This window comes from Topomyia yanbarensis, chromosome 2 (assembly GCF_030247195.1).
Source record: "Topomyia yanbarensis strain Yona2022 chromosome 2, ASM3024719v1, whole genome shotgun sequence".
Lineage (NCBI taxonomy): Eukaryota > Metazoa > Arthropoda > Insecta > Diptera > Culicidae > Topomyia > Topomyia yanbarensis.
Window position 1 is genome coordinate 313,777,725 of NC_080671.1, and position 17,515 is coordinate 313,795,239.

General features: G+C 39.9%; 3 protein-coding genes across 4 annotated transcripts; 2 read left to right on the forward strand and 1 right to left on the reverse strand.

The window, feature by feature from the left end:
• The first annotated feature begins 1,224 nt into the window (after nucleotides 1-1,224).
• On the forward strand, nucleotides 1,225-3,589 carry LOC131683605 (probable ATP-dependent RNA helicase DDX10). Its single transcript, XM_058965718.1, has 2 exons — nucleotides 1,225-2,253; nucleotides 2,319-3,589. The coding sequence occupies exons 1-2, from the start codon at nucleotides 1,303-1,305 to the stop codon at nucleotides 3,516-3,518; spliced, it is 2,151 nt and encodes a 716-aa protein (XP_058821701.1). The 5' UTR covers nucleotides 1,225-1,302; the 3' UTR covers nucleotides 3,519-3,589.
• LOC131683606 (oxygen-dependent coproporphyrinogen-III oxidase) lies at nucleotides 3,504-5,362 on the reverse strand. The gene is made up of 4 exons (XM_058965719.1): nucleotides 5,106-5,362; nucleotides 4,440-4,978; nucleotides 3,950-4,386; nucleotides 3,504-3,670 (listed from the first exon to the last, which is right to left on the reverse strand). Exons 1-4 carry the CDS (start codon nucleotides 5,174-5,176, stop codon nucleotides 3,572-3,574), a joined length of 1,146 nt encoding a protein of 381 aa, XP_058821702.1. The 5' UTR covers nucleotides 5,177-5,362; the 3' UTR covers nucleotides 3,504-3,571.
• Nucleotides 5,363-8,636: 3,274 nt separating this feature from the next.
• LOC131683607 (dephospho-CoA kinase domain-containing protein) lies at nucleotides 8,637-10,259 on the forward strand. Of its 2 annotated transcripts, none has more exons than XM_058965721.1 (5): nucleotides 8,637-8,850; nucleotides 8,920-9,090; nucleotides 9,327-9,621; nucleotides 9,680-9,813; nucleotides 9,876-10,259. In XM_058965721.1, the coding sequence occupies exons 2-5, from the start codon at nucleotides 8,979-8,981 to the stop codon at nucleotides 10,040-10,042; spliced, it is 708 nt and encodes a 235-aa protein (XP_058821704.1). In that variant the 5' UTR covers nucleotides 8,637-8,850; nucleotides 8,920-8,978; the 3' UTR covers nucleotides 10,043-10,259. The 2 variants fall into 2 exon arrangements, with proteins under 2 accessions (XP_058821704.1, XP_058821705.1); XM_058965722.1 differs by having other exon boundaries at nucleotides 8,637-8,829.
• The last annotated feature ends 7,256 nt before the right edge of the window (nucleotides 10,260-17,515 follow it).

Below are 17,515 nucleotides of genomic sequence, written 5' to 3' on the forward strand. Positions count from 1 at the left end.
ATAACAAATTTGCAAATTTGTTATACATTCTTAGAGTGATCTGCCCCTAATACACGCATCAAAAGTGTAGAAATGTTACGTTACATAAAAAGATGTGGCAAACAATGTTTTATGTAAAATCGATGCTGGAATTTCTCCAGTATTTTTAAATAGGATTTGAAAATTTCCGCTAGAAGCTTTAAACCTATGGGCAATCAGCTAAATTAGATGCATTTCTTTCCATCACAATAGAAATTCATAATGTATTTTGCGTTGCGTCCAATATATTTTGCGTTGCGTGCAATGTATTTTGCGTTGCGTGTAAGACGTCAAAACCCTACAAAAAACTAGCCCTACATTCAAACTTGCCCTACGTCGAACAAATTGATTCAGCTTCGGACGTTTATTAAACAAACTTTTCTGCGAGGGAGTATTTTTTTTAATTTGATGCAAATTTGTTATACATTTCTAGAGTGATCTGCCCCTAGCTTTAAACCAATTTTTCTCGGTTTCCACCAAATGATACGTCCATTCAGGGATGCCAGGTGATATTTTGAAAAATCTGCGCCGCCCATTTAAAAATCTGTGTCTATCTGTGTCACGGAAAACGTACAAATTTGGCTGAAAACAAGATGTAATGACCTTTTTTTTGGTTTTTGCGCGTCAAAAATTAAGTGCAAGGTAAAAAATTGAGAAATCTGTGCTAAACTGTGCATTCTAGAAGAAAGATGTGAAAATCTGTGCGTTGAAACAGAAAACTGTGGAAATCTGTGCATCTTTTGCAATCTGTGTAGCATATTGAAAATCTGTGGAACACAGATAAATCTGTGCTCCTGGCATCCCTGCGTCCATTTGAAAAAGAACTCGAGAATTGCTCGAAATTCACGTTTTGACAGTTTGTGCTCGATGGAATCAAGCACATAACAGCAGGAACACATCAAAATAAAAACATAAATTTTGTTGCCAGAATTATAGAAAAATTCGAACATACAGTATGCAGAGTTGCCAATTCCATCAAATTGGTTGGAATTCGAGCACAATTGGATTGAGATTGGAGATTTTTGTTGTAATTTCTTCAAATATTTTAGCAATACTCGATTTATTAGAAAATTGTTTAAATTTTTGAAATTTACCGGAAAAATACGAATTTATGCAATACTGCACGGAATAAAACAATATTATTGTGAAGTGACGTCCCCATCGTCTTTTATATTTGCCCATTAAAAATACTACCTGGCATCTCAGTTCGTGTTTTGCGGTTAGTTTCGAAGTAGTTAGTGCAATGTAAATAAAATACATACGTATTTCATTCATCTGCGAATCATGGCCACATTTAAAGTTAAAAACAAACGACCACGTTTCGGGAATCCTAGAAGCGATAAGCATAAGCAGAAGCCCAAGTATAAAAAGAAGGATAGTAGGTTAAAGTTTTCAGTCAACGATGAAGCAGCTGAAATTACTAGGCTCAGTGAGCAATACACGACGTCAGAAATTGATGGAAAAAGCAAGTTTTCGGATTTTCCTCTATCCAAAAAGACCCTCCAGGGATTGGCACAGGCCAATTACAAAATCCCAACCGCTATCCAGCGTGAGTCTATTCTACCTGCACTGCTTGGAAAAGATATTTTAGCGGCGGCCAAAACCGGAAGCGGAAAGACACTCGCATTTCTTATACCAATATTTGAAAAACTGTATACACGCCAATGGACTCGATTGGACGGACTTGGTGCTTTGATAATAACCCCAACTCGTGAGCTAGCACTGCAGATTTTTGAAGTCGTTGCAAAAATTGGAAAACACCATGATTTCACTACTGGTCTTATAATCGGCGGTCAAAACCTGAAATTCGAGAAGAATCGATTGCATCAGTTGAACATTATCATATGTACACCGGGACGGTTGTTACAGCATATGGATCAAAATCCGCTGTTTGATTCTACAAATCTTAAAATATTAGTCCTGGATGAGGCGGATCGTTGTTTGGATATGGGTTTTGAAACGGCCATGAACTCTATAATTGAGAATTTGCCAGTTGAACGGCAAACATTGCTGTTTTCGGCTACCCAAACCAAATCGGTGAAGGATTTGGCTCGGTTGAACCTAAAAAATCCTATTTACATTGCACCACATGATTCAGAAGAGTACACGACTCCGAATCGGTTACAGCAAAATTATGTGGCCATCGAATTAAGTGAAAAGCTAACAATGCTGTGGTCGTTTCTGAAGGCACATCCGAAACAAAAAATTATTGTGTTCTTTGCCACTTGCAAACAAGTACGCAGTTTTTAGACTTTAATCTGTACACAATCTGGCTAACAAAATTTTTTTTCTGTTCACAGGTAAAATACTTCTATGAGATATTTCGCAAGCTTCGTCCTAATATACTGCTACTTCCGTTATACGGTGGCATGAATCAGGAAAAGCGAAACAAGATCTATGCCGAGTTTTGCGCGCGCAGTAATGTGTGCATGATGTCAACGGATATTGCGTCCCGTGGGCTCGATTTCCCGAAAGTAAACTGGGTCGTTCAACTGGACTGTCCGGAGGATGCCACACAGTACATTCATAGAGCGGGGCGAACTGCGCGCCTTAACAATAGCGGGGAAAGCTTGCTTGTCGTGCTGCCACATGAAGAATCCGGTGTGGTTGGCATGTTGGAGAAAACTAAGGTACCAATCAACAAAATTAATATCGATGAAAAGCAGTTGTTTTCGCCACTGATCAAAATACAATCGTTTTTGGCTCAGTCGCCCGAACTGAAAGAAATGGCCAAACGAGCCTTCGTTGCCTATGTAAAGTCGGTTGCGCTGATGAAGGATAAAAGTGTGTTTGATGTTTCGAAGCTGGACCTGGAAGGGTATGCCAAGTCACTGGGGCTGCTAGTTACACCTCGCGTTCGTTTCTTGTCTAAAATGGGCGGCAAACCAAAAAATGTGAACACAGATGTTAAAGTAACATTAGACGAGGATGACGAAGACGATGATGGTGAGCTATTTACCGTTAAAGAACAAACTGTACAGAAACCTTCAGGACCTTCAGATGATCTTCCGTTGTGTGCAGAACCGAAGAAAAAGGTAACGAAGGTGAAACTGCTGAAGAAGTCGTTGGTTGTTAATAAAAAAATATGTTTCGATGATAGTGGCCATGCCTTAGAAGACGCGATAGAAAATGATGTGTACAATATCGAAAAGGCTCGCGCCCAGCTTCGTCTGGCTGACGCTGAGGATAAGGAGCGCTACAAAAACCTCAAAAAAGCCAGACGGATTGCGAAGAAGGAAAAACTCAAACGAAAAGCTGAAGAAGAGGATGATGATCAATTCGACAGCGGCGAGGAGAATAGTGTTGACTTAGACTGGCTTCCAGATCCGGATAAAGTGTATTCGAAAGACAATTTAGTTGATGATAAAAATGTTGTTTCGTCGCCTATTGAAAAAGCAACATCACGAAAGAAATCGTCTAAGAAACGAAAAATTGCTATTAATGTTGGTGATATTACACTGACTGAAGCAGAACGTCTAGCGATGAACCTTCTCCAATAAACCTTTTTTGTTGATGAATATGAAAAACTTTAACAAAAATAAATACATCGCGGTTATTTTGAGGTTTGTAACCAGTCTCTAGGGTTCCTTAATACATGTATAATCTCACCTTCCTTGCTCTCGGGATTGGGTATGTTCATGTATTCCCATTTCTGAAAAGTACAACCATAAAATGCATTTAGATATCGTCTGTGGCCACCCTTTGAAAACATGGCGTTCATCCTTATTCTGTATAACGCTATTTGGCACAAATTGTTTATAATGAAATTAAAAAAAAAATTAAAACGGAAGACGGCTTTGATGGAGTCACAATCATTCGAAAAATGGATTCATCGTAGTACAAAATAAGGCTGAAAATTTGTCCACGACTCTGATTTGTAAACGTGGGTATGAACAATCATTTGATCTATATTGAAGCATTCGATACTTACCGCAGTGAGTGGTAGAGACATCAGAATACTTTCATAGCGAGCACCCGGTGTATACAAACCGAACTTAGTTCCACGATCGTAAATCAAATTAAATTCCACGTACCGCCCCCGACGCAGCAGTTGCCATTGCCGTTCGCGATCTCCGTAGGATTCATTTTTATGCTTCCTTACCAACGGGAGATAGGATGGTATCACCGAATGGGCGCAGCTTGAAACGAATTCAAAGGCACTTTCCTCATCAGGTGTGTCAAGGTCATCGAAAAATATACCACCAACACCGCGACACTCACTCCTATGGGGAATGTAGAAATATGTGTCACACCACTCCTTGAATTTTGGATAGTAATTTCGGTCATGTTCATCACAGGCATCTTTTAAAGCTCGATGAAAATGAATCGCGTCCTCTTCGTTCAAATAATAGGGTGTGAGGTCAGTTCCTAAAAAAACATGCTGAAAGTGTATGACAAATAGTTCCGAAATTCTACGGTACCTCCCCCGAACCACCATTGCTTGTTGCCTTTTGAATCTGTAACCTCAAAGTATCGGTAGTTGAAATGAATAGTGGGCACCATTGGGTTTCTGGGATGGATCACGGCACTCACTCCGGTAGCAAAGAACGGCAAATCGCCATCAGCTAGTTCTTTACCCCTGGATTTCATTTGTTGAATCGCTCCCTTTGGTAACATACCGTGCACTACAGAAACGTTGACCCCAGCTTTCTCAAAGACATCCCCATCCTGCAGGACACAGGTAATCCCGCCTCCACCTTCTTGGCGTTCCCAGCGATCAACAGTAAACTTTTTGCCAAAGTTTTCTTCATTTTCCAGAGCGCGACAGAAATCCGCTTGAATTTTCATGATCAGCAGTTCCATCTTAGTCTTCATATCGTTAGAATTAGCCGCTAATTTGCCGTTTGGAGTTATCGGATCGGCCATAAATTTGCCGATGGATAGCGTTGATGCCATATTTGCTTCATTTTTCTGAAAATACGTTGCAATCGTGCCACCAGCTACTACAGTTCCAACAACTCTGAAAAGAATCAAATAGTAGAATAGTTTGGATTGAATCATGACTTTGTAATTTTATGATTCTACGGGCGAATGAGCCATCGAGGTTAAAGCCCCAATAAACAATACAACTTTATGATTCTACTAACCCTATAATCCTTTTTCTACGTCCGCCGGTGATCCAACTAGCAAAATTAAAACGAAGTACACGAAAAAGCATTTTGGTTTTTTATTGTACATTCATAAAACAGAACAGCCGGCCAGCTCACAACATACTACTACTATCATTAAATTTTATTCGCATTCGTATTCATATCAATGAACACATGTATTTATGAATGATAACGTGACAACTTGCATGTTTATTGGGGATCATTTAAAAATTATGTAACATGCGTTCGCAGAGAGGTTTGACGTTTTGACAGCTTCAGTGCTCGATAAAATCAAAGCGGAACATTTCCAGCAGCATAACTGCAGGAACAGATCAAAACAAAAAACATAAATTTTGTTGCCAGAATTATTGAAAGATTCTAACAAAGACTACCCGAACAGAACGGAACATCAGAATTGTTAGTAGAAACATTGCATTTTCAACAGTTACTGTTGTTAACAATATTTTTTATAATAACATGTTTTGGTTTTCAGTATTTTCTTAGATTTTACACAAAAATGACGCTCTTCATTTTCTCATGCATTTAATTGGTTGTTATATTTGTGTCATCATGGCGTTCCGTTTGTTCGCTTCGTGGTATATTTTCCGGTTTTAAAACTTTAGTAAGTAGTTATTACAGTCGTGATTCGCTGGTTGGGCCACAGCTTTGTCCAACTAACGAATTTGATTCGCTAGTTGGACCGACTGACAAATGTCAAAAACTCTCCAAAGGAGATGTTAGCAGTGTAAATGCATCTGTTCACATCTGTAAATATTGTCAGATTGATTGTCAAAGTAAATTTGACACGAAATTTAGACGGTCAGATGATTTTTACAGTCGTGATTCGATGGTTGGACACTTTTTAACTGGACCGCTTTTTAGTTGGGCCTCCGCTAGTTGGACCATTGTCCAACTAAAAAGCATATGAACGTCAAAATCTTATGTCAAATTTACTTTGACAATCAATCTGACAATATTCAGAGATGTGAACAGATGCATTTACACTGCCAACATCTCTTTTGTAGAGTTTTTAACATTTGTCTGACGGTCCAACTAGCGGATCAAATTCGTTAGTTGGACAAGGCTGTGACCCAACCAGCGAATCACGACTATAGTGGGACAATGGTCGATAGGAGGTAAGAAGCAGCTGATGTCACGATTTCTGAAGTACGTTACTTGCACTGATATCGGTCGATTGTACACTTCCAGAAACTAATGGGACATTAACCATAACGATGCGGAAGTATTAACGAAGATGGTTGGTAAAGTGCGCAGAGCGACACTAGATGGGATGTTTTGTGATTGCCCGACATATACCCAGAATAAGCAACGTATGTGCGTGTGTACTGAATGTCTTGTTAGGAATTAAATATCCAAAGAACACATGACATAGCCTTGTCAAAATGTAAACTGCAGCTCTTGGCGGCAGTGGAGCTTGTTCCACGGAACATGACAACTAAGTAAGTAGAAATATTTTTCAAAATTGCTACGAATGCTAAAGGTTTTTACTGTACGAATTTTTCAGCTGACAATATTATGCTCCCGTATGCGATGCGCTTGTAGGAAAGCAAGCACTTTGATTCAATGTAATAAAAATAAAAAATATGTATAAATCACAATTTTGCTGGAAATTCAATTTAACAGTGAATTCTCTGTAAAAAAAAAAACAAGTAAAATTGTGAAAACAATGTAAATCAACGTTTTGACTTCCAAAATCTACAACAGAATAACGTCCTAAATCGTTGTAAGTGGTATCAAAATGTATGGAAAAAAGCCAATTTTTTCATTGTTACATCTCCTAACGACCCCCCTTTTACGATGTAAAAATCGGTTTTGCAATGAAATTGGTTGTAGAAACTACACATGTGATTGTATATACATTGAACATTTTCCAACATATTTAATCTTTTTACATCGGTTTTCTTTATAATGTAACAATGAAAATCATTGTAATTGTGTTATACATTTTTGTTCGGGCGGCAACTGGAAATCAAGCATTTTCGAATATTTCAATAGTTCTGGCAACAAAATTTATGTTTTTGTTTTGATTTGTTCCTGCAGTTATGCTGCTAGCAATGTTTTGTTTTGATTCCATCGAGCACTAAAACTGTCAAAACGTGAATTTCGAGCAATTTATTTTTTTTCATACGCATTTCAAACCATTATCAACACTTACTTAGTAATGTCAGAAATTCGAATCCATTTCGAACTGACCAATGCAGAGGCGGATCCAGGGGGAGGGTCCTGGGGGTCCGGACCCCTCCCGAAATTTTTTAACTTGTTGAGAAATTTTGAAATAGTTTCTATTTTAAATTCGTTCTAAACTCAAAATCTTTCCAAACTGGATTCGACCACTAAAACTGTTTTTATTCAAATGAGGTTATTACGTATTGTGCAATGAATATTTTAAAATCGAAATTTCGGACCCTCTCCGAAATTTTTTCTGGATCCGCCCCTGGACCAATGCCAATCCTTATCAATCCATACAGAATATTAAATAATAAGTTCACTTTTTCAACAAAACACGGATCCCCTCGGAAAATATACATAAGAAATTTTTTTTCTCGGTTTTGACTTGGTTCGGCTGGTAGAACCCATCAAACATAATTTCACATAAGGTTATTTGTATTTGGTTGAGCCTTAATCATATGTTTGTCGAGATTTGTTTGATCTGGTACGTCTGTTCCAAGGTGCTTAGAGTTCTAATAAATAATAATAATAAATAAATAATAATAATAAATCTTGGTCTGTTCTCTGTGTGTATAAATCGATCATGCATCGACCAAAGGGCCGAAGTCGCAATGATATCGAATCGAGAAAAATAGCTTTGAAAATTCGGTTCAGAAAATTAAATCGTATTTTAACAGTGTTTGCATACTGCGCCTTCAAATGTATTGAAACACTTTGAAACAATATTAGTTTTCGGAAGCATAACTAAAATGTTTTATATAATAACGTTTTTGTTGATAAAATTGAAAACATTATTTCGCCGAGTGTTGTTATGAAATGTTGATTAGGCCATTTTTGAGTCGCCCTCTTGTTTTGACGACTCTCAATTTCGCCCTGCAGTGTCGCCAAAAAACAAAAATCAAATGTGGCTTTCGCCGTGCTCGCTGGAGAGGAAAATTTGTTATTCCCCCTGGGCGTAACAAGCACTTGGTTTTTGTTTAGGGCGATTCTGTTTACGGACCTTGTAAACAATGATGCTGTCAATTTCGCCTGTATACACTACCTTAGAAATGCAGAGGCGTAACCCGCCTGGCTTTTTGTTTACAGTTGAAAGTCGGATCCGCCGTTTTGTTTTTTATTGATTTTCATGAAGTGTGAAATATTTATAAATGAGTTTTTATATTTTTTATAAAGTATTTTTACTCCTCTTTCAGATATTAATCAAATCTCTGTTTGTGTACATTTGTTAGTTTCGCCCATTTGTCGGATCACGATCGAAATATTCTATGAAGAGATGCGAATAGTGCTAGTTAGCTTCCAGATGTTTTAAGAATACTGGAAACACTGCATATATGTCAGTTTATCCCGTGCGATTTTTGTGGCTGACATTCTGAATTATTCTGAATAGTTTTTAACAGGTTTTTAATAACCTTCGTGCTTTTGTATTACAATTGTCCATGAAGGAAGATATTTTCTATATGCTTATTTACACGGTTGAGAAACCAAACGTCTGCGCAGAGTAGTGTAAAATTGCAGCAAAAAAACAATTGAGGTACTTTGAATCAGTGATCCCGTAAGCATAAAAGTAGAAAATATTGAATTTTGGCTGTCGTGTCAATTAACGCTAATCAAAAAAGTACAGAACGAAACACCCACGTTCAAGGCTTTCGAAAATAGGTTGACGATCTTGTGCCACTTGCAATGTTTCTCATTGGGTTGACTGGAGGGATTTCCACCGGGAAAAGCACCGTTTCGAAAGTTTTCCGAGAAAGCGGAGTCCCGGTGATCGATGCCGATGCGATTGCTAGATATGGTAAGTTATATTGGTTCTGCATTAAAATCAAAACCATTAAAAACCATAACAAAGATCAGTTAATGCAATAGTTATAGTGCAAAATCTGCATTAGAATTGCAAGTCGCACTATAATCGCAATTGGGCATTTATAGGGCGTAGATTACTGATGCTGCTGATACATTTTTATTGATATACTTAGTAGGACGCTTTTGTAATGTTGCATAACAGCTTTCAAAATGTCCCTATCGTTCTAGTGGTGGAACCAGGGAAACCTGCATGGCACAAGATCAAAGCGGCTTTCGGTAATAGTGTGATCAAAGCTGATAGCGGAGAATTGGACAGGGAAGTGTTGGGTAGGATTATTTTTGACGACGTGGACAAACGAAGAATACTGAATGAGATAACTCACCCTGAAATTCATCGAATCGTTTACAAGGAGGTTATCAAGTGTTTTTTCCTCGGCCATAACTTTGTCGTGTTAGATTTGCCATTGTTGTTTGAAACTGGAATTATGCTTAATTTAATGCACAAAATTATAACGGTTACCTGGTAAACGATTATGGTATATGAAGACAATAATAAGTACTGTAACATAGTTATTTCACAGCGAAGAAGACATTCAGCTAACAAGACTGATGGATCGAAATCATCTGTCGGAGGCAGATGCGAAGAAGCGAATCAAACAGCAAATGCCGCTAGAGCAAAAGTGTAATCAATCGCATTTCGTGATCGAAAATTCAGGTTCGTTTACAAGAACATCGTGAATCTCAATCTAGTACTAGTTTGCCTAATAATATTTTCAGGAACACTCCAGGACACAGAAGAGCAAACGCTTAAGATATTGTCTGTACTTCAGGACAGTAATCAGCACTGGAAGATACGGGGTGTTATTTTTGCCACAGCAGCGATTCTCTTTTCGAGTATAGCGTGGATTCTAAATTATAAGTATAAATTCATATCCACCAACTGATATTATTTGAAGCGCTACTTGGATTTGGAAGCTAATGTTAACTCCAGTGAAGCATGGTTTCGGCAAATGCTAGGTTTACGGGACAAATTCCTTATTTTTACCTCTTCCCCTTGTTTCTACTGGATTTGAAGAGCAGTATCTAGTGTCATGTGCATTTTGTATACTTCGGTGTGTACAGTTTATTTCTATCGAATGAAAACTAAATGTTTCGAAAATACCCTTTTCGAATGCTTGGGAGTATGTGGCGTGCTCAGCACGGGTAACAGGGAGGCAGTTATTTTTGCGATGTCGAAATTTCGATTTCGTCTATCGTCGGTCAAAAAATTGAATCAATGTATCAAAAAAAGATATGTGGGCAAAATTTTGCCGAAATTAAATTATATTAATACGCGCCCCAAGGCAATTAAAGTTTTATATAGAAAATACCCACATGTATTTATTCATGCGTTTTATAGGAATTTTTTTTTTCATAGCGATCGAGGTTTTAAAACTGGGTGGAGCTCGAGTACATGATGCATCGTTTCAAAAGAATTGTTGAAAATGTTCAGATTTCGGGCTTTGCATTCTAAGAAAAATGTTTTTGTTTTCTTTCATTCTTATAAACTTTTTTTGAAGCCTTTCGCCCGAACTCTACCAAGCTTCAAAATGTTATGAATTTTCATATAAAAGGTCTGAAAAAATACATAGGTATATTTCCCACATAAAACTTCAATCGCTCTGGGGTTTTTGTTAATATTGTTCAATTTTGCTCAAATATTATATTTGATACCTTAATTTTTTACCGGCGATGATCGAAATTCCCAAACCGCAAAAATTGCCACTCTAACGAGTAGTTATGTTTAAGTAGAATCCGAAAAGCCCTATAACTATAAACGTTATTCTCAATTACGACGGATAGTTTCCTCGAACGACTCTTATTCTTGTTTAACCCTTTCATGCCCAACTTTTTTCTAGTGCATGTAGGGTTTCATAACTATTTTTTCTTGAGAACGGTGAGGTCAAGAAACTCGAAAAACTTTTTTTCATAAAGGTAGATCCTTCCATGGCAGTGCTAGAAGCGGCTCAATTTTCACCTTCCAATGCTCACTACAATTCTCCTAGAATATTTACAATAGTCCAACTGCGTGGAAAACGTAGCCAAAAATAATCTAAATTGATAAGTTTTATCAGTTTTCACTAATATTGCAACTTAACAAAGTTATATGAAAAAATCATTTTCCGTCGTCAACGTAAACTGTCCCTGGCAGCACTGCTCCATCGGAGTTCAATCAGACTAATTGCAATAACTTCAGTTCTAGAGCTGATCCTGGTAGCCGATAATACTCAAATGAAAGCCAATAGTCACATTTATTAGGCTTACTTTTTTTTGTGAGCAAATCTTGCCTCAATCAAAAGCTATAGCTGCTTAAAAACGTTGTTGTCCACAAACAACATGGGCATGAATGGGTTAATATTATTTTTTATTCGGTTTTCCGTGGTTCCACAGAAAATGATTCTTGTCTGACACATATACATAAAAAATTAAAAAAAATCGTCGATCACTGTCAAGACAAACCTTCCCTCGATAACAGGTATAAGTTGTCGCTTGTCAAGTTGAAACCCAAGGGAAAGGCCAGAAGACATCCTAGAATCCCTACCTGCACCGCGACTAGTTTTAGGAGACTTGAACTCTCACGGTTCAGCATGTGGCTGCCGCTATGATGATAACTGGTCTTTCTTAATTCACAATCTTTGCGACAATTTCAATTTGACAATTTGAAATACGGGTGAAATGACACGGATTACTGCTTCCCCAGCGCGCCCAAACGCCTTAGACTTGTTCCTTTGCTCAACATCGCTGCGGTTAAATTGCACGTGGAAGGTAATCCCTGATCCCCACGGCAGCGACCATCTGCCGGTCGCAGTCTCAATCAATAACGGCTCAAGGCCATTGAAATCAAAAAATATTTTGTATGATCTCACACGAAATATCGATTGGAAGAGCTCTGCTGCCGCGATATCCGAACACATCGAATATACTCAAGAACTTCCTCCGGAAGAAGAGTGCAGTCTTTGGCTGGCTTGATTTTCGACAGCTCAGACTAAGCCAGTACCCGGCACGAACATACAAAAACGTTCTCCTAATCCGTGATGGGGCAAAGAATGCTCAGACGTGTACGCGAAGAAGGCCGCCGCGTATAAGACCTTCCGGGACGACGGGTTCCCCGCTAGTTATCGACAATACGCGACGTTAGAACGCGAATGAAGAGTTTGATGAAAGCCAAGAAACGTAGTTACTGGCGTCCGTTCATTGACGGACTAACGAGAGAAACATCGACGAGCACTCTTTGGGACACGGCCAGGTGTTTACGAAACCGAAACAGTACTAACGAGAGTGCGGAATATTCAAACCGTTGGATATTCGATTTCGCCAAGAAGGTTTGCCCGGATTCCACCCGGTCCAGAAGATCTACCACGCCGCGTCCCCTCACGATAATGCGAACGAAACGATGGTGAAGTTCTCACTTGCTCTCTTGTCATGTAACAATAAAACTCCAGGGCCAGACAGAATCAAATTCAACTTGTTGAAGAAGCTGCCCGACTCTGCCAAGAGACGCTTGTTGAACTTATTTAGTAAGTTTCTTGAAGCTAACAAACATTGTACTACACGATTGTAGACAAGTGAAGGTCATCGCCATCCAAAAATCAGGAAAACCAGCCTCCGACCACAATTCGTATGAGTTTCGAAGTCCTGTCGGCCGCTGAAAAATCGAATTTGGGAACTCTCATATTGTTGATATATCTTGAACCCAGATGTGATTGAAAATTTTGAAAGGCTTGTCGAGCTCAATCCTTAGACCCGTTTCATGCCCCTGTACATTAACTACATAGAGCAGAACATTAATCCTTCTTATTACAATCCCAAACGTGTGCATATCATAAATTCTTCTGAATCTACTGTTTTCTTCGGCACATCCATGAAAGACGAAATTTGTGGAACTACGAACCACATACGTCCACAGGTGTTTCCAAATAATTTTTAATAATACATTCCGAGAAGTCGACAGCTCTAAGATGGATCAAACCTCGAAGGGTCCACTGGCTCCGGTATTTTCAATCAAAAGTTTGCCGCTTGTTACAAATTCAGTGACCCTGCTTCAGTTTACGCCGCAGAACTAGCTGCTATTCAGTATACCCTTAGAGTCATTGAAACATTACCCGCAGACCATTACTTCATCGTTTCGGATAGCCTCAGTTCCATTGACGCCATTCGCTCGATGAAACATGGAAAGCACTCCTCGTATTTTTTGGGGACGTGACGTTTTTGAAAGACCAATTTTCTTCAACGAATTTTTCAGTATTACTCATCCGAGAACCCTCGAAAGTTGGTAAACCGCGTGGAGCAATGGTGAACTAGGAAGGTGGCTACATTCGATAGTCCCTAAGGTATCGACGACCCCTAGATTCAAGGAGATGGATGTGGATCGTGACTTCATTCGTGTGATGTCCCGACTCATGACAAACCATTATACGCTGGATGCACATATCCGGCGTATTGGGCTCTTGGATAGTGGCATCTGCGCTTGTGGCGATGATATCACGATATCGAGCACATTGTCTAGGCGTGCACCGAGTACAGTTCCGCCAGGTCTCGGCTATTGGACACCCTCCGGGCCCGAGGAAGATCACCCAACGTCCCGGTTCGAGATGCAAGCCGCGATCTCCTCTATATGTCCCTCGTATACACTTTTCTAAAAACCACCATTATACAGATTTAACCGCCCCTTTTATTTTTCTTATCATCCTCAGAAGTGATCTCTTCCGCCTGTACCATTCACCCACGAAGGTGTGATGCGACTCCAAGGCGAAACCAAACATCTCTGTCGAATGAACCAACAAACACGGGACCTACAGCGCAAATATAACACGCGCAACTCGAAGTCTTTCTGATCCGCATCTGAGCCAGTGAAATCGTTTGGATGAACCCCTGCCGACTGTAACGTTCTCCCGTTGGTTTTCTTGGTTAATCGTACGCCGTTGCGTCGATAGGAAATATTCTAATTCTTTTTGTATTGATGCAATAAAAATTGCAAGATTTGGATGGTCCGTGTCCATACCCTGGACCGATGATACTGAGTGCGTCTTTGTAAGCCGGCTGGGTCTCGATAACAGCTGTATTTCTGTCTGATCGCTCGTTTCCGTGCCTCGAAGCATTGGTGCTGACTCGAGATGCTGAGTACGTCTGAAGCCAGTTGGCTCTCGATAGCAGCAGTATAGCGTGCTGCTGGCTGACGACTGTGTTATTGTAGCCGTCCACTGCGTCACCCGACCGATGATCGTTTTCCTTCCTCAGCTTCCTTTAGCTGGCTGCTTGGCTGACTGCTTACTGCTGAGGATAGCCTCAGTCATAGTCTCGAAGCGGGCGTTGAAACAACTGGGCGTAATGATAGAAGACCAACTGACCTTCAACACCCATGTCGACTATGCCTGCGAGAAGGCGTCCGAAGCTATAAATGCTTTAGCCAGAATCATGCCGAACAACGTCCGGTCAAGCAAGAAGCGTCTTCTGGCTATTAGCGCATTTCCCCAAAATTCCACGCGGCCTTTCCGGATCGAAAGGAACGGCTGCGCTTCATGAAACATCGCGCTTAGCCAATCTGTCATAATGTTGTAAATTTGCATAACGAAAGGCTGAATGAGTAAACAAGTTATTCCAAAAATCAGCCCTGCGTTATGCATCGTTTTGTGAAGGTTGAGTATACCAGATGCAAGTGGTGCCAAATTCATCACGATCAGTAAAATTCAAAAATTATTTTTAGATTACAGAATTGATAAAATTGGTTTAATGAGCTGTACTGCCATTCTACGCACAATTGTCCAATGTATATAGGGAAACCCATAGAACATAGGGACAAATATGCTTATAACGGCAGTGTACTTATCAATCAAATTTTGTTTTAAAAATTGTCTTTGCGTTTAAACCAAAATGGTAGGGTTATTACTACTGCAAATAGCAAATACAAGTACTAGTTACACAAAAAACTAGCTGGCAACCTTAGAGCGGCGTTTAGTAAGCAGTTGGTACGGCGTGTACGTTTCGGTGAATGTCTCAATAGTGTATCATCATCGATATTGACGTACAGGATCCTGTCTGGGTTGCAGCGCTGGGAATCGCGGTAAAGCTTACTACTAGGTTCAGACTCATGGCCATGCGAGTCGCAAGTGTGTACAGGACTGTTTCAACAGAGGCAGTCTGCGTTATCACTGGAATGATCCATATCGGCAGCATCCTAGTGGAAGATAACGAATGCTATAAGCGGAAGGGAACCAGGGAACTATGAGATCTGACTCGATGGCCAACTGGTAGCATGATTGCGACTCGACGGAAAAAGGAAGGTGAACTCACACACTTATACCGTTTCTCTTGATCTAGATAAATAGGAGGCATGGTGAAGTAACCTTATATCTGACGCTGTTCCTATCTAGTCATGGTTGTATTAAAAAGTACCTACACTGATTTGGATACGCTGTGTCACCCTTTTGTCTGGAGTGCGTCGAGGAAACACCGGAGCATGTGGACTTTGTCTGTTCTAGATTGGACGCAGCGCGAAGGGTAGAGGGTAGAAGGGTAGAGAATATTGTGGCAGAGACTTGTCGAGACGAGGGCACATACTGTCAGCAGAGTAATGACACTAATACAGTCGTAACTTCAGAGAAAGTGGCGAATAGAACAGCAAAAGATATTGGCCAGTTATAAACCCTGCGAGTGTGGTCATGAAAGGATGCGAGCTAGATCTTTTGGCTACTCCAGATTGGTTCACGCCCCGACGGCTTCCAGCGCGGCGACTGTCGTATGTGAACCGGCTACTCAGCGAGAAACAAGCACAAAATTAGCAACAGCAACAAGTAGTTCCACATCGGTTAAAATTTCTGTGAAGGGATGCGGGTCAAGTTTTATCTCCGGATCGGTTCACGTTTCGACGGGTTCCGGCGTTGGCGACTCAACATACGCAGAGGAGCCAAAGAGCTCCGCGTCAAGTTTTAGCAATCTCTGGATCGGTTAACGTCTTGACGGGTTCCGACGTTGGCGACTCAACGTACGCAGAGGAGCCAAACGGCTTCGCGTTCGCAGAGGGGCAAATGGGCTGAGCTGGGATCTAATGACAGTAACACTAATTCTGTCGGAACTCCAGTGCAGCGGAGATACGAGCATTGAGTTGGTAACACCAAGTAGTTGCACGTCGGCTAAACATCCTGCGATGGAATGCAAGCTAGTTGTTCGGTGGGGGAGACCGGGGTTAGTTGGCTGTGTTTTCAGTTTTCATATTTTACCGCTTTGATTTTGGAAGATCTGGCAAAATAGAACGCGTTGCATAAAAGGGTAGACTGTTGGCAACATCTCTCAATTTTATCAAAAGTGTTTGTTGCATTGTCTTTGTTTTTATAGATAAAAATATGTGACGCGGAAAACCCGCCAATTTACCCCGGCCCCTGGGTAGGTTGGCGGTATGTATGGATGCGTCAGAAAAGAAGCAATCAAAAGGAGATTCAATTACTCCAGTCCAGAGACCCCTATGGAACGTGTTGAAAGTCTTTTCAAGAAAACTGTATATTAACCGACATTTTCTATAATATTTCAGTCTCAATACCCCGGCATTCTGACTTCAACGCGTACTCCATGTTCAAAAGCAAATTTTCGAAATTATTCAGGCCAAAGAAAATATTCCCTTCATACATAAGTAAAAGATTTTCTTACTTTGTAGTGAATTTTGGAAATAAAAATTTTTGATGCCCATTTTTGCACTGTAAATAGTACCGCCAACTTGCCCCGCGTGCAACACCGCCACCCGATCAGAAACACATAACAGAAATATTTCAAAATTATATCTCGCATTGTTACTTGTTATAAATTTCTGTTATTTTAACTACTAACGAGACCTAATTTATAACACAATATGTTACAAAAATTGTGTTCTGTTATAATCTTGTTATTTCATTCTGATCGGGCAACTCACCCAAAACGCATATTTTATGAAAAAAACTATTTAAAAACTAACTTTTGTTCATGGATAGATGTAATATTTCTACGGATACTGAAGACTCTTTTCACGCACTATTGAAAAATATAATCATTCGGGGAATAGATTGAAAATCACGTTAAATAACACAAAGTGTTTAAAGTTAACAAAATCTACTTGGTGTGCTCGAAAATATCGCCCACAACTACAAAAAAACAATATGTTTTGCAACAAAAACACATTTCACATAACTTGATGTACACAACGAGAGGCAGCGCTATATGTCTGATAGAAAAGAAGAAAAAGGGATTCTGCCAACTTACCCCAACTGTCAACTAGCCCCGGGATCCCCTATCTCTGGATCGTTTTCCGTCTCGATGGGTTCCGACGTTGGCGACGGTAGTCACCGATGGACCGGTAACGCAGCAAGTACTTGAGAAAAAAATTAAAAAAATAATATCATTCAAAAAGCTGA